Raw genomic sequence first — 17,419 nt, 5'->3', positions numbered from 1 at the left:
GGGGATGATGCCTCTCTCCTGTATTCTACCTGTTCTTGTTGGGGATGATGCCTCTCTCCTGTATTCTACCTGTTCTTGTTGGGGATGATGTCTCTCTCCTGTATTCTACCTGTTCTTGTTGGGGATGATGCATCTCTCCTGTATTCTACCTGTTCTTGTTGGGGATGATGCCTCTCTCCTGTATTCTACCTGTTCTTGTTGGGGATGATGTCTCTCTCCTGTATTCTACCTGTTCTTGTTGGGGATGATGCCTCTCTCCTGTATTCTACCTGTTCATGTTGGGGATGATGCCTCTCTCCTGTATTCTACCTGTTCTTGTTGGGGATGATGCCTCTCTCCTGTATTCTACCTGTTCTTGTTGGGGATGATGCATCTCTCCTGTATTCTACCTGTTCTAGTTGGGGATGATGCCTCTCTCCTGTATTCTACCTGTTCTTGTTGGGGATGATGCCTCTCTCCTGTATTCTACCTGTTCTAGTTGGGGATGATGCCTCTCTCCTGTATTCTACCTGTTCTTGCTGGGGATGATGCCTCTCTCCTGTATTCTACCTGTTCTTGTTGGGGATGATGCCTCTCTCCTGTATTCTACCTGTTCTTGTTGGGGATGATGCCTCTCTCCTGTATTCTACCTGTTCTAGTTGGGGATGATGCCTCTCTCCTGTATTCTATCTGTTCTTGTTGGGGATGATGCCTCTCTCCTGTATTCTACCTGTTCTAGTTGGGGATGATGCCTCTCTCCTGTATTCTACCTGTTCTAGTTGGGGATGATGCATCTCTCCTGTATTCTACCTGTTCTTGTTGGGGATGATGTCTCTCTCCTGTATTCTACCTGGTCTTGTTGGGGATGATGCCTCTCTCCTGTATTCTACCTGTTCTTGTTGGGGATGATGCCTCTCTCCTGTATTCTACCTGTTCTTGTTGGGGATGATGCCTCTCTCCTGTATTCTACCTGTTCTTGTTGGGGATGATGCATCTCTCCTGTATTCTACCTGTTCTTGTTGGGGATGATGCCTCTCTCCTGTATTCTACCTGTTCTTGTTGGGGATGATGTCTCTCTCCTGTATTCTACCTGTTCTTGTTGGGGATGATGCCTCTCTCCTGTATTCTACCTGTTCTAGTTGGGGATGATGCCTCTCTGCTGTATTCTACCTGTTCTTGTTGGGGATGATGCCTCTCTCCTGTATTCTACCTGTTCTTGTTGGGGATGATGCCTCTCTCCTGTATTCTACCTGTTCTTGTTGGGGATGATGCATCTCTCCTGTATTCTACCTGTTCTAGTTGGGGATGATGCCTCTCTCCTGTATTCTACCTGTTCTTGTTGGGGATGATGTCTCTCTCCTGTATTCTACCTGTTCTTGTTGGGGATGATGCCTCTCTCCTGTATTCTACCTGTTCTTGTTGGGGATGATGCCTCTCTCCTGTATTCTACCTGTTCTTGTTGGGGATGATGCCTCTCTCCTGTATTCTACCTGTTCTAGTTGGGGATGATGCCTCTCTCCTGTATTCTACCTGGTCTAGTTGGGGATGATGCCTCTCTCCTGTATTCTACCTGTTCTTGTTGGGGATGATGCCTCTCTCCTGTATTCTACCTGTTCTTGTTGGGGATGATGTCTCTCTCCTGTATTCTACCTGTTCTTGTTGGGGATGATGTCTCTCTCCTGTATTCTACCTGTTCTTGTTGGGGATGATGCCTCTCTCCACCTCCTGGTGGTTCTTGCCAATGCGTATGGCGAGCCAGGAGCCCAGCTTGCCGTTGTAGAGGGTGTCCACTACACGGAACACCTCTCCCTTGTTGAAGCTCAGGCCGTACGGAGACTCCTTCTCATACTCAAAGTGGGTTCGGATGTAGAACGAGTCGCCCACATCCGACTCCACTATCCGACGGTAAACTGGCAGAAGAAGAAATTAAGTAGGGATAAATGTTCAGGTAAACAATTGAAAGTGTGTGTACAGTTCACATGTAACCAGGTTAAATTAAAATGTGTGTATCTGTGCCAACTCAAACCTTTACACTCTCTGACCCTGTCAAGATCGTAACGTTCATTTATCTAACATCTGTTTTCCCCCCCATGTTACTCACCATCCTTCTTCTTCTGGGCCAGAATGGTGACCTCTTCACCCCTGGGAAGGTCTAGGAGGAACAGCACAGCCTCCTCTCGGATGATGTTAGCAAAGTCTACGTTGTTTACCTACAGAGAGGAGGGAGAGAGAAGAACAGAGACTTTCAGTGCTCCAGGGTTCAGGCCAGTCTACTTCCCCACCTCAACCCCTGCGGTCCCCAGCACAATATCACATTTATTTACCCTGCTGCAGAGCCAGCGTTTGAACCAGGAACACATGGGGTTGAATCATAGAGAATAACCTTTATCCTCCTCAGAAAGGAGACTTCAAGTCTTTATCTCAACTAGTCACACTGTGAAGGCCAGGAAACACTCACAGGCTCCCTGCCCAGCGGTGGAAAACAACATCCTGGGCTGTGTCTGAAATGGCACCCTATTATCTATAGTGCACTACCTTTCCCGACATAGTGAAGAGGTCAAAAGTAGTGCACTATATCGTGAATAGGGTGCCATTTGGGACACAATCCTGGAAGCCCACTCATAGGGAATCGCACAGAGCCTGGAGATGTGTTTGTACAGCAGGGAAGGAGGCTAGCAAAGAGGAGGAGTTAGTCCTCCCCACATACCATCTTGACCCTTACTGTAGTGTGGGAGAAACACAAAGCATGGTGTGTTTCATTAAAATGTGTGGCTAGTGATAAACATGTTAAAAGAATCCAACTGATATCAGAGGGGACTTCCATCAACAATACTTCAGACAGGGCCTGAGAACAACAACAATGACCCCTATTGTGTGGTTTAGAGTAAAAAAAAGGAAAGACAGGGAAGAGAAGAGCCAGGCTTTGACCTCAGACTGATTCACAGTAAATCACCATTTTCTTTCTAACATCACTATGACCAGCGACCACACAGTAACACAAGGCTAGTGGGTCACATAGTTTCACAAAGTGTTTCCAACTAAGCGTGGGTAGCGATGAGACCGTTACCAGAACTACAGCAGATGTTCTCCAGCTAGTACAGAACATACCCTTTATCTACTGTGGAAAAAGAACACGTCAAACCACACATCCTGTGCACTTTCAAAATAGAAAACTCTACAATGGCCTTGTTGACAAAAATGTGACAATCATACCCAACAGATGTGAGATAAGAAAATGTGTAAAGAAGATATTACTGTTCAAGATAGACTTCTTACCCTGAGAATCTGGTCTCCTTCCTCCAGACCTTCCTTGGCAGCTGGGCTGTCCTCCAGGACTCCGGCTACAAAGATGCCCACGTCGTTCCCTCCGGCCAGCCTCAGGCCAACACTCTCCCCCTTCTTAAACTTCACCAGCTTCATACTCGGCCTGCATGGGGAGTGGGCATCATACACAAACAGACGTTTAGACACTACTGTTCTACATGGAGCGATTACAAATCAGCAAATAACATGGTACTGACATAAAGGGTAATAATAACATGACTTTAACAGGACTGAGGGTTACCTGAGGATGCTGTCATCATGACCAGCGCTGGGCACTGGGGCGTCAGAGGGGCTGACTGGCAGGTCCACATCAGGCTGGCCAGGCTGGGCATACACTGGCTTTGGTTCTACAGGACCAACACACACACTTCGGTCACATACTGATAGTATGATCACACACACGCATGTCAACACACTGACCTGGAATGTGAATGTAGAGATTATGACTGAGTTATGGTTAAATAGCTACGGGAATAGGTCAACATTACGTAACACTAGAGCAGGTCTTCATGAGAAACTGTTTTCCTGGGACCCTAAGCGAGATTTGGTTTGAGGGGCCCCCAGGCCTCGTGGGCAAAATACACTATATATACACAAAATACACTATATATACACAAGAGTATATGGAGAGTATATGGATGGACAGCTCAAAAATGTATAGAAATTGAATTTCTATACATTTTTGCCATGGGGTGTAGAGAAATCTTAGAAGTTTTAAAGCTATTTTCATGCAATTCTATATATTTTGCCATTACTTATGCCATGTTAATATGATATTTGAGTGAGAGTGACTAACAAAATCAAATGGGGGCCCCCTGGAGGTCAGGGCCCCTGGTCATGTGCACTGTGTGTCTGGTCGGTATTCGTTTATGACAGTGGAGGCTGGTGGGAGGAACTATAGGAGGGATGACTCATTGTAATGTCTGGAATGGCATCAAACATCTGGTTTCCATATGTTTGATACTGTTCCATTTATTCCATTCCAGCCATATCAATGAGCCCATCCTCTTATAGCTCCTCCCAGCAGCCTCTGGTTCATAATTACAAGTTTACTGTAGATCGCTGGCTAGACTAACTTAGCAATAAAAACAATTGGTAGCCGACAAGGCTAATTGAGTGACTGTCAGTGACTGATATAACAAGGTAAAAATTGCTGATGCACAACCACATTTAGAAATTGCACCTTGTGAATTATACTATTCTAACTCTCAACAGTAAGTTCAGACCCCGACTGTGTTCATAAAAAATATATATATATATATATATATATATATACACATATACATACACACACATACATATATATATATTGTTTTTACTCTGACATGTCACAACCCACCATTAACATGTCCGTGACACACTTTGGGTCGCGACCCATACTTTAAGAAAGGCTGCACTAGAGGAATGGACTAGAGTACTATGGACTGGGCTTTTCTGATATGTGGGACAAGGAGTACAGAGCGCATTTCAATCCAGGGCGGAGGAGAGGGGGATGCAGAGAGGGATAGGCACAGTACAGAGGAGTGTCAAGGCCTGTTTTGGTTCAGGCAGTTAGACAGGTGGAGGCAGCTGTGGAGGCAGCATGGGACCTGACTGACCTGGCAGCGGGGGCAATTTGTCCTCTCTGGCCAGTGGCTGGTCGCTGATGGCCTGGATTAGGGCCTCCTGGGACCCTTTAACAGGAGTCGACATCACCCCGGGCTTGGAAATCCTCTCCTCATCTCGACTTCTGTGGCTAGAAAAAGAAACAGTTGATTATTTATTTTGGGTTTGTTCATTATTTCCTTTGTAGGCCTACCCAGTGAGATGAAGAATGGTAGCAATTATGAAGAGAGAACAGAAAGGTAGATGGATGAACCCTGAGTCTAATTAAAAAAATATAAAGTATAGGAGACAAAACAATGTAGCACGACCTCTTACACCCTCTCCACAGAGGGGTTCTGTTCTATAAAACTAATAACAGAGCTTCCTACACAGGCTGCTTGGAGAAGGTCCTGCTGTTTTAGCCCTGGGACGTAGCTACGGTGATGGAGTGTGTGTGATCTGTGTGTGTTGTTATGAGAGCGCCGTGTTACTGACATCACAGCGTGGAATGAGTGATAAGGCATTAGGAATAGTAAAGAACGGCTAAAACTATAGGCAGTTAAAAAGGAGGACGGCTGTCTTCCTCTCAAACTATATTAATAGGGTCAGGACCTATTCTCTGCTGGCCCTGGTTTCACCTCTGCATTGACTGCATCAGCAGCAGGGCAGACTCCAGGTGCTTTCAGCTGTGTGGTCTAGAGACTGTCCTCTCAACCCTACAGTATCACTAACAACCACACAGAGACCAGAAACACTAAATCAGTCATACCGAAGCAGACATTTTTCTAAAATGTTTTCATTGAGAACTGTGTGCATTACAAATGATTCATTCCATTTCCCTTCTCAACCTTCTAACCAAACCACAGCAGCAGTACTGTATACCTGCCAGAGCCAGTCCCAGCTCCAGCTCACGGCAGCCAGGCAGTGAGTGTTCAGATCAGATGTGTGAATGCCGTGCTCCGTCTCCGCAGCTCTACTCGGCTGTTTCTTAGAACAATGGGCGAATTCCAGCCTGGTCACGTGACCCCGAAGCTGGCATAGCACTCCAGCCAGCATCCAGCAGCTTTTTACACGGGACGAATGAAGCGGTAAGCTGCACTACAGCCTGACTGTGTCACCATCTTACACCCAACGCTCACTTACTCCCTCACACAGGACTTTAACAGGATAACATGCACTCACTTCCCAAACAACAGCAAAACCAAAACATGTTGGCTTGAAAAGTGAAATGGGGACCCTTGCCTTTCAAGTATTCTATTTCCTGTCTTTGTGAGAACAAATGAAAACACTCCATCAAACGTCTCCCATTACAATTATTCAACAGTGGAATTCCAGATAATGGGTTTAAAGTTCAGAGTGCATTAGGGAATGTAGAGATAAAGAGATATTAAAAAGGGCTGCAGTACATGCAGGGCAGTCTGCGTTGCAAGGGATGAATTTCAACAAAGCTATTATCGCCTGTCTATTTGTCTGTCCGTCCGTCAGTCAGAGAGGGCCTGTTGGCCTGTCCTCCCTGCCCTGTCCTGGGCGGAATGGTGTTAAGAGGCAACATATCAACTAAACATAAATCCTTAAGTACTGCTTTCACCTTGCCTCCCTCCCTCCGTTCTCTCTCTGCTCTCCTTTTCGAAACACAACAGTACACAAGGACCAAAGCACAAATCTGCAATCTGTTTCTTGTTTCCTCCTGTGGCATCAATCTAAGGTTACGCTGTATAAATGGACATCGCAACACAATAATCCTGTTGTGATAAAACGTGTTTTGCATCATGCAAAGAGGGATACTTTTATTTTTTAATTCCCACAGACCCCTGTCAAAACATCCATCTAAAATGGGACAGTTGCACAGCTATTTTTTATTTTGTTATTTGAGGAAAATCTCTTACAAAACCAAATGCACGAGGCTAACTAACATTTTCACAGTACAATGAGGTACTCTCACAAATATGTTTTTTATTTCACCTTTATTTATACAGGTAAGTAAATTAGTCAAGCCTTGATTACAATGACGACCTGATTGCATATTAGGGAATGTTTTCTCACAGGGACAAGAGAAACATTCAACTATAGAGATAACCTCAACTCTGTGAACCATCTGATTCTGGGGCAAATCTCTGTGGGAAGCGTGTCAAATTCCTGACTGGCCTCCTGCATAGCTAATACATACTGTGATGACTACTGCATGCATACTGGTCTGGTTATAGCCAATCCCTGCTCACCATTTAGTCCCTCTTGACTGACATTCATAAAGAGCAGAGTATGGCTTAGAACTAGACTACCAACATTCAAACAAAGTGCTCAAGGCTCAGCAATACAACATATATTATGTTACTCATTGTGTATGTACAAGAAGACAAGTAACACCAATTCAAGATCCCCAAACCTAAAGGCTAACTCTGGAAAGAAAACAAGACAGAAAGAGCGATGTAGATCAGTAGTACTAAACTAAGTACTAGCCTAAACTCTAGGATGGTCTCAACAACTACTGGCAGGGTGTTTTTGTGACATTGTAACACTTACAGTGGGAGTATTCTGTGTAAGAATGTCCCTGCGTTCCTGCATTGAGACAAGAATTGTTATTCCACAGTATTGTTGACAGTTATATTGGGGCTGATTTACAGCAGTTGGTTACTGGAGTGGCTTGGTGACAAACAGGCAGCTGTAAATCACTAACAATTGGTCCCTCCAGATATCTAGTATCTATCTAGCCAGGCATTCATTCCAGCCTCTGATGACGAATTGACTTTAATGCCATTACACAATGTTCTCCACTGCCTCAAGTGGGTACAAAGTTTTCCATGGAGTTGTTGATTTGCCATTCATCTGATTCCATATGGGCTGACAGGGCTTGGGGTTTAGACCCAGAGCATTGAGGAGAGACCAGTACCGCTACGAAGTACCAACCAACCAACCAGCTGTCAGTTTTCCCATTTCAGATCAATGGTACAGCTGCTTATCTGCATTAACGCCATCATATCAGGATGTCTACAAAACACTACAGCAGCACTGAGGAGGGAGCTAAAGACAGGTACAAACACAGAGTTTTCAGCCACTACAGGGGGCTACGGGATGCTAAATCTATGTGAAATCTCTGTCAAATAAATAGGACTGTTCACTGTGATTCAAAAAGGACAGAACCAATGCTTACAGAATCTCAAATGAGTAGGGCCTTTTCAGGTATCTGACCCTCCAAACATGTGCTCTGCAGCAGAAATAGCCACAACAGGAAAGGGCATAGAGGAAATGGTAGAGTTTGGAAGCAGAACACTTGACTTGAGTTGTGTTGTGTTTCATTTTGAATCCAGGGCTTTCTTTCTACAGAGCCTCTCCTCCAGGGCTCAGAGCCTTTCCGCTCGACACACGAGCTCCATCTGGGCAATCCATCCTCATCCTGGTTAATTGCTGTGATACGGCAGGCAGGCCGTCTGATCAGAAACCAGTAGCAGCCTTTCCTTCCACAGCTCTATCCCTCCCTCCAGCCCCTCTGGCGTCAACACACTACATACAGTCAGCCCGGCTAACAGCGCCAAGCCTCCTGTCCAATCTGAGAGGAACTGTCAAGCCTCGCTCTGTCAAGGCAACTCATCTACTGGTCTACTTCTCTGTCTAGTGACTATCTACTTAGTCAGCTACGCAGGCAGCTATGCAGGCAAGCCAGTCGCCACTACTACATGTCTGTCAAAGCCGGTTATTGCATCTCTCCACTGCTTTCCACACAAACTTACTTTAGCCTCCAACTGAAGAGATGGAAAGAGAAAATTGTGCAACAGAGGAAAAAAACAAGACAATCAAATGACTGGGAAAATGGGGGAAATGAGGCACATGTTAATATTTAAACAGTTTATCAAATATATAGTTATCATTGTACTGACTGATGCTCTGGCCCATTTCAGTCTGGTGGTTTCCTTTAGGTTGTGATGAGTTATTATGGACACTGTATATAGGGAGACTATATGGTGAGCTATGGGGGGGTGGACATCGATGTGGAAAAGCATCAATATCCTCTCCTCTGTCTCTCTGTGACCTCTGACCCCTACAGCAGGTCATTATGGCACTGCTGGGTTTATAGAGCCACATATTTCTGTTCTATTCATCCTGTGTCTTCATTATAAATTCATTTATGCACAGCCCTCTAACACTAACTAACCACTTATGGGCTTTAACATGATGCATTTAACATGATGAGTTGCAGCGCTGTTCGTGTCTATGTGATATGTATGACAACTGTGTTTCCCATGACGATTGTGTAATATGTGTGTGTGTAGCGTGTGTGTTTTCTTTACCTGCCGTTGCTGATCTGCCGTGGTGAGTGTCGGGAGGGGTCCGAGGGCTCAGACCGGGTAGGGGAGCGGGATCGACTGCCCCGTGCTCGATCGTGGGATCGAGTGGAATGGTCTGATGTCAGTGAATGAATTTCTGAAATGTCTGTTAGAGCAAAGTGGTGTTTAATATGGCGATTGAACCATGACAAGTAAACTTTAAAAAAGAGAGAGAAATCAGTAGAAAAAGGATTAAATAGTAAGTTTTCCTTTTCAGATACCTCTGGGAAATTGCACCCTCATAATATCATGCCATATTGTGAGCTAAACATAACGGTGTTAATCAATGAGGTTGTTAAAACACGAGATTGATTGATGTTACCGTCCTGTAGAGAACGCACAGAGCTCCATCTCACCGTCTCGGTCGGAGTTGTTGCCGGAGGGAATGCTGTCGTCCATATCGGGGATGTTGAGCAACGTGGCTCTGTCGTCTCTCTGCACCACCATCTTTAACTTGCCTTTTGACCTCTCGATCAGCTTCTTAGCATCTATTAACGACAGGTTTTCGGTCACTGTGCCGTTAATCTGGGAGAAAAAAGGAGGAGAGGCTGTTTAAGGAAGGATTCATTCTCATCATTGTACAGTTTAACTTTGGACTCGTGTAACAGCACACATACGCCAAAGCCATACCTGTCCATGGAGTAAAAGATCTATAATGATGTTTAAAAATGTCTGCTATGCTTTAGCAAATGTTTCACATGCACAGTTCTTTACGCATGGTCACTTGCTGTGAGAGATTGAACATACCATTTATATAATGTTGCATAAAAATGAAATCACCACTCGTTTAAATGTTTATACGGGAAGGCTAAGGTCCCACAACAACACGGTATCCCTCTTTCCTGTACAAGCTTTCATAGTTACTACACTTGTAAGACTTGAGTTCTATACAAGGACTTTTTTGAACATAGTGAAGTGGACAGTCAGAATTCAGGGTGTACATTCTTGTGATGAGGTAGATCTTTCCCATCAGCGACTGACTAGTCAAGAACCAAAGAGAGTGATGGAATGCATGGAACGCTTGGGTACTGAGAAGCACACTAATGAACTTTGAACTCCCATTACAGGCATCTCTCTCAGAGGGGACATATAAAACAGAGAAGGCTAGAATGGCTAGATGTCGTAGTGAAACGGTGTGTTGTGTTGATGAAGTTCGTGTGAAGGTATTACATTGTATATCCCTCCCCTCTCTAACTCTTTGAGAGGCCCTGGCAACCTTCCAATATTTACAGTAGCTTACTAGTGAATGCATGCCAAAAATAATCCCTCATGGGAAGTGGTATGCTTAGTATATTTCTGCTCTGTATCGCAGTTCAGTACCCATTTCTTTGAGTGCCCGTCCCAGGATTTGAACCGGTGACATTCCCACTCCAGGTCATCGTCTATAATGACTTGCCCCATCATGTCTCTGGTTCTCACCTTCAGCACCACGTCTCCCTCCTGGATGTTTCCGTCCCGTGCTGCCAGGCTCTCTGGGGAGATGTCCTTCACAAAGATGTGGCTGGCCAAACGCAGACCATACTCTACTTTGAACAACAACAACAAAACAATATTAGCAGAGCCCTGTGCAATACCACACCTTAAAAAACATTAGGGTCAAACTGACAATGAAAAAGAAAGACCTAAGCTGGACATTGGGGTGCCCACCTTCATTCTTGCGGGACTTGACAAGGGTGACTTTGGCGGGGCGGGACGGTGTAGAGGAGCCTTGGGATCGGCCAGAGTGGGGCGAGATGCTCCTCTCTCGCGAGGCACTGTGTTCCCGCCGGCTGCTGTTGCTGCGTTCACGCTCGCGGTCGTTCGTCCGCCTGCTGGCCGTGCCGCCGCTCGCCGCGCCATAGGCGCTGGTGGGCCCGCTGCGGCCGCTGTGCTGCTCGTAACCATCGTCTTCATCCGTGTCCTCTTCCTCGTGCTCGGACATAGTCTCCCTGTCCCCCGGGTGAGACACTGGGATCTGAACCCTCCGTTTTCTTCGGATCGTCTGGGGGGAGAGAGGGACATGATATCATTCTCAACCACCTCAAATGACCTCTTATGAACTCAATGATGTGAGAAACGTGTCTAAATCCCTGGGGTGGCATTCATAGAAGAGGAATGTACTTGCTGAGGGCCATAACGTTAAGGTTAGCCTTTTGTTCATTCCCCTGAGGAATACAACAACAACAACTCACTATTTTTGCATTCTTTCCACTCTTCCGAAGCTGCTGCACTGCGTACGCATGCTCTACGTTGTCCATGGACACCGCGTTGACCATTACCACACGGTCATTTTCCCTGGAAGGAGAAGAGAAACAAGAGGCTCAATCACGGTCAGGATCTTCATTAACCACTCCCAAATCAAGACCATAGCGGTAACATATATGGCTGGTTACCCAGACCCAGATTAAGCCTAGTCCTGAACTAAAAATCATGCTCACAGAAAATCTCCATCGAAAGTGTTTTCTGCACTTACGATAAGAGTCCTTCTGCTGGGCCTCCCTTCAGGACGTCGGAGATGACAATGGAAGTCTCACCACTCTGGAAGTGAGGGTTGTCCCGGCCCCCAGAGATGGCTATGCCGAACCCAAACCCTGGGGCCTGCACACATCACACACACAACAGAAGTTGGAGAGGACATGGGGGCTGGGACAACAGTGTATGTTTTCTTCATTTCATCCATCTGTAAGTTTTTGCCTGAATGCAATTGATGAACATAATACTGTACACAGTAGACTACATAGCCCGTACTTCCTCAGTCCAGTTAGCGTAGCAGATCTGATACATAGGGAAAAAAACACAGCTACTCTAAACTCTAGTCATTCTATTGAAGCACAGTCAAAAGCTATCATCAACCATCCCTTCATATAGCCTAGCTATAGCAAAAGGATTAGTGTGTGTTATGTCCATGGTTGGACATGACAGAGAGAGAAACAGAGACAAAGACAGAGAGAGAGAGAGTGCTATGTCTGGCACAGTGATCTGATCTCAGGTCTCTCTCCTCTCTAGTCAGTCTGTCACCTCTGACTGGAGCCTCCATTATCTTGTTTTTCTCCATTATCACAGCCAGCCTGACTCTGTCCTGACAGATGGCCAGGCCAGGACGCCACTCAGGACTGGAGACAGAGGAGAGACACTTATAATAACCCTGATGGTGATCAGCTCGCTGGCACAACCACACATTGACTGCATGCATGCCTCTAGCCTGGTCCCAGATCTGTTAGTGTCGTGTAGCCAACTCCTATGGTCGTTATGTTATTAAACATTGCACCCCTCCACACAGCCAATGAGATAATCCCAGTCAACAATATGTCTACACGTCACCTGTTTCACTAGTCTAGTCCTGAGAGTATGTCATTGAAAAGTGGAAACACAAAAAAACTTAATAGCATGCTTACCACAGTGCAATCATGCAGTAAACTAATTTAAGTGGTAGGCCTATACCAGTGTAAGTGGGATAATAATATGGTGTTGTAAAGGGAGCGGGTGGTGCCAGAGTTATGCCTTCACCACTGTCGTGATTCGACTCTTGTTGCAGTAGTTTTGCTTTCCAATGCTCTAGTGTAGGGGTTCTTAAACTATTTCAGCCTGGGACCAAATTAAAACATATCTGTTTTCCTGGGACCAAAGCTCCTGAAAACATGCCCCCAAGAGGGCCCTAAGCGAGATTTGGTTTGCGGGGCCCACCTCACCTTTCATGCAATTCTACACATTTGCCATGGGGCGTAGAGAAAACATGTCTGTTTTGAAGCAAGTTTTATGCAATTGTACACATTTTGCCATGACTTATGCCATGTTGATAGGATATCTGAGTGGGAGTGACTAACAAAATCAATGCTTCAAATATGCCCGTAACCGGCAACACACTGATCAATTAACAATCTAAAACGTCTTTCAGATCATAAACATAGTTGAATATATCCCAGCACATATCCCAATGACTGTGCTAAGCCATGCTTAATGAATAACTAGACTTTGGGGATATGAACATGTGTGTCCCTCCCGGGATAAGCTATTAGAGCACTACACGTACCATTCATTAACTACGCGCTCCAACGCACCCCACCTGCCAGTCAATTCTCTGAACAGGAAATGAACAGAACCCTCTCCAATAAACAAGGAAATACAAGGTAATCATACACATTCCTGACGATCTACCTTTACGCTTTCATTAGTAAACGATATCACATTGTACTTTCGATCACTTAATGTACGACCAGAAACAGCCTATATTAAATCGGGAGACGCACAACAAGAGTTTGCCGCCGAACCAACGGCCGTTGCTCCCAACTCAAACTCTTAAAACACCGTTTCTCACCTATTACAAGTAAACAGCAACAATCAAGAGGACATTTCTAACCCACATTATTATCAATAAGTAAATCTGCTTCTCATCAACTGTAAATCATCGTCAGTGTCTGGTTATTCATCATTTCTTTAAATCAAGTGACGGAGGACATGGGACGATCATCACTGTGACTGACATGACAAGATAAAAACTGCTGACGCACAACCACATGTAGAAATTGCACCTTGTGTATTTTACTATTCTAACTCTCAACAGGAAGTTGAGACCCCGACAAAAAAAAAAGAATTGGCAACATTGTACACTGGTCAGTGAATCTTAATTCTAATTTAAAAAAAATTAAATCCATGGATAAAAAAAATTATAAAAATAAGCTAATATTTATATAGGGTACTAATGGTGGACAGAAAAATACATTTCTTCAGTTAGATATCAGGATATTATTTTTGACGATATATCGTATCTTTTTGACAATATCACAATACTATTTCATTTAGTTTAGTTACTTTTGCACACTTATTTCCATGACTTGTTTTCTCATAGCTCTCTCTCATCCCTCTGCAGCAGACACATGGTGAGCAATATGTTTGGACCATGGAATCATAAAATCACAATATTGAATCGCAATACATTAGGAATCGTGAGAATCGCAATACATATCGTATCGGTACCAAAGAATCGCGATAATATCGTATCGTGAGGTCACTGGCAACTCCCAGCTTTAGGTACTAACAGACTAGTTCATGTGTAGTCCACACAACATACAGTATTCCCTCTAATCCTGGAGAGCCATGGGGCTGGCTTGCCTACAGGAAGAGAAGAGAAACACACAGGAAGGGGACGCTACATAGCGCTCTTCCTCACCACAGCTTCCTGACATCTGTATGCTGGGCCCATTGTGTGTTTCATCAGCACACTTCCTGATCCTGCAGCTGGCCTTCCCGGCACTGAGAGAGAGGGATGATGATGATGATGATGTAGGGATGGAGAGAGGGCTACATGGGAATGGGGAGAGAAGGAGAGAGTAACGGAGAGAGGTAAACACTTACCCTGTGAAGGGTCACTGTGTGCTGTTCCCATATTACAGTTTCCTCCATCGCTGCGCTCTAAGACAGAGAGAGAGAGAGAGAGAGAGAGGTGTCACTAACATCATTAGGGTAATGAGGGTAAGCGGTTAACACTGTGATAATGAGCATTCCGAAACAGGGTAAAAGTCCCCGGGAGGTAATGCATGTAGTGCCAGGGTAAAAAACAATATTCCAAAAGGTAAGGATTTTCTTCTAAAGGCTGACAGAGAGATTGAATTTGTGGTAGACCTCGGAGTGTCTCTGGGTGGCTGGATACTCAGTCATGGTTTTAAAAGCCTATCATGCGCTCTCTCCGTTTGCAGAGAACTTGTGATGGTCTGGGTTTCATGCTGAGAGAAGAGGGGGCGGAGGCTGCCTGGAGGGCAATGCTCTTTACCGGGTACCCAGCGGACAGAGACACAGAGAGAGAGACAGAGAGACAGAGAGACAGCGAGACAGAGAGAGCCTGAGGACTATTATGCCCCAAACACTGACTGAACCACAGACCACTGGGACGTCACCACTGCAGTGTTACTTAATACAGACACGCACACACACACTCACAGCAGCTTCGCTACCGTTGTATCCCACATGTCCGTGTTACTGCATCACTGGGGGTGAGAGACTCTGAAAGTGTTTGCTTGCACTTTTGTGAGCACCAATGTGAAGTGTAATCTGCAAACATTATAGACGCGTGTTGCACAGAGTAGACAGCCCGAACAGATTCAATCTGGTTTACACTGCAAGTGAACATTTGTTTGCTATAAAAAGATCGACCATCTTCAGTTTGTTTTGAGGTTCATTCTAGGTGAGCAAGGTCTACCGGGACCCCAGTGCTGCCTGCCAGTGTGGATTAAGCTAACAGTAACACTACAAAATAAACACCATTGACCAGACTGACAGTGGTGGTGAATTCATCACACAAACAGGCTAACACTGTCCTCTGTCCTCCCCACAGTACTGCTCCACCCGTGACTGTGCTTTGGCCTGCAGCTTTAAATTACAGCTCTGCACCCACAAATCCACTTTTAGAAGTCTGACTGATGCACAGCAAGCCCTGCTGGTATCCAGGCATTTAGCTGTAATGATACAGCTGCTCTAATGCAGAGGAGCTGCGCTGGAGAAGAAGAAGAAAACAAACCTAACAACATTATGACCAACCTCCTCTTCATCCCCATCATCACAGTAATCATCATCAGGACTATGACGGTCTCCTCTAGACAGTCCATGTTTTGTCTGGCTAATGCTGAATGGACCTGGTGAAGACAGCACAAATATGAGTCCCAGCTATTTGGTGCCGGGCCCAGAAATGGAGATGCTGGTTTGGGAGAGCTGAGAAGCAGGGTGGACGAGCCATGGAGTTCACAATAAGTGAGACAGCATAGCCTTGTTTCACACTAACATGTCTGGAATGGCCAGACTGGGAATATTTTACTAATATTATATGACTAAAAAGTTACAGGATTGGCATGACCAGCAACATTTTACATTTTTCCTCAGAATTCCTGTTTGACTCAGTTCTAGCGTTGTCAGGGTGTGGGTACGTACAGTAGGGTAGTTTAGCCAGGGTGTGGGTACGTACAGTAGGGTAGTTTAGCCAGGGTGTGGGTACGTACAGTAGGGTAGTTTAGCCAGGGTGTGGGTACGTACAGTAGGGTAGTTTAGCCAGGGTGTGGGTACGTACAGTAGGGTAGTTTAGCCAGGGTGTGGGTACGTACAGTAGGGTAGTTTAGCCAGGGTGTGGGTACGTACAGTAGGGTAGTTTAGCCAGGGTGTGGGTATGTACAGTAGGGTAGTTTAGCCAGGGTGTGGGTATGTACAGTAGGGTAGTTTAGCCAGGGTGTGGGTATGTACAGTAGGGTAGTTTAGCCAGGGTGTGGGTATGTACAGTAGGGTAGTTTAGCCAGGGTGTGGGTATGTACAGTAGGGTAGTTTAGCCAGGGTGTGGGTATGTACAGTAGGGTAGTTTAGCCAGGGTGTGGGTATGTACAGTAGGGTAGTTTAGCCAGGGTGTGGGTATGTACAGTAGGGTAGTTTAGCCAGGGTGTGGGTATGTAGTTGTTCTCTTGAACTCCCCATATCTCTGTAATGAACACACAGTTAACCCCTTGACCCTGATTTTAATGGCATTTCAATGTGGATGTTATTAATGTCCATAATTGGCGCAGGCAGGCAGGGTTTGTGCTGCTCCTCCCTCCCACTGTCTGCCCCTGAGACTCCCACAGTCGGCCCGGCATTATGTGGGGGGGACCTGACCCATTTAGCCAAAGCCGCCCCCCTACCACACATTCCTGTCAAGTGTTTGTAAGGCTGGAGGTCATTCATTTTGCCAACAGTACACGGCAAAGCAGACAGTGGGGCCCCAAGCCATGAGAAAAATGTCCATGATGTTTGTAGACCATGTGACATGGAGGCCTCGTCATAGGATGAACACGACACTGAGGTGGTGAAGCTATAAGGGAATAGGAAGGGGGCAAGGCTGTAACTGACATACATATTCTGTATGGCAAGTAACTGGATACACAGGATAGATTCAATTAAAACTGTGTCCAGATTACATTTTAAAGAGATTTGTCTCTATCCCATACACATGCAAACTACTTCCAGCAGAGTATCAATGTACAGCATTAAGAATATATACATGACGCCTCTCTCTCAATACGGGAGCCTAAGACAATGAAGAAGGCTTATAATTCATTGCCTCTCCCTGCACTTACCCTAACCAACCCCTCACACACATCCTTCCAGCCGTGGGGCCAGATGTTAGAAGACAGTACACACACGCTGAAGAATCTCCAACGTCCATTGTTTTCCTCCCTCTTCCCCTCCTGTGGTTCTTCCTTTCACTGCTGTGGTGACTCAGA

At 45.4% G+C, this 17,419-nt stretch overlaps 1 protein-coding gene across 16 annotated transcripts in view; it reads right to left on the bottom strand.

Moving 5' to 3' along the window:
• The window catches only part of LOC106562151 (tight junction protein ZO-1), a 153,859-nt gene that overhangs the window by 36,981 nt on the left and 99,459 nt on the right, over positions 1-17,419 (bottom strand). For 8 of the 16 annotated variants that reach the window (XM_045689089.1, XM_045689077.1, XM_045689083.1 and 5 more), the window contains 14 exons: positions 14,538-14,594; positions 11,659-11,783; positions 11,378-11,480; positions 10,854-11,187; positions 10,626-10,732; positions 9,563-9,731; positions 9,171-9,312; positions 8,613-8,624; positions 7,408-7,443; positions 4,902-5,038; positions 3,545-3,650; positions 3,256-3,406; positions 2,081-2,189; positions 1,670-1,889 (listed from right to left, as the gene is read on the bottom strand). In XM_045689089.1, coding sequence (XP_045545045.1) covers positions 1,670-1,889; positions 2,081-2,189; positions 3,256-3,406; positions 3,545-3,650; positions 4,902-5,038; positions 7,408-7,443; positions 8,613-8,624; positions 9,171-9,312; positions 9,563-9,731; positions 10,626-10,732; positions 10,854-11,187; positions 11,378-11,480; positions 11,659-11,783; positions 14,538-14,594 — 1,808 coding nt within the window. The remainder of the gene's footprint in view (positions 1-1,669; positions 1,890-2,080; positions 2,190-3,255; positions 3,407-3,544; positions 3,651-4,901; positions 5,039-7,407; positions 7,444-8,612; positions 8,625-9,170; positions 9,313-9,562; positions 9,732-10,625; positions 10,733-10,853; positions 11,188-11,377; positions 11,481-11,658; positions 11,784-14,537; positions 14,595-17,419) is intronic. The other 8 variants (XM_045689085.1, XM_045689088.1, XM_045689091.1 and 5 more) reach the window with 4 other exon arrangements.

Source organism: Salmo salar, chromosome ssa11 (assembly GCF_905237065.1).
Source record: "Salmo salar chromosome ssa11, Ssal_v3.1, whole genome shotgun sequence".
NCBI classification, from domain to species: domain Eukaryota; kingdom Metazoa; phylum Chordata; class Actinopteri; order Salmoniformes; family Salmonidae; genus Salmo; species Salmo salar.
This window is presented reverse-complemented; position numbering and strand designations above follow the sequence as displayed.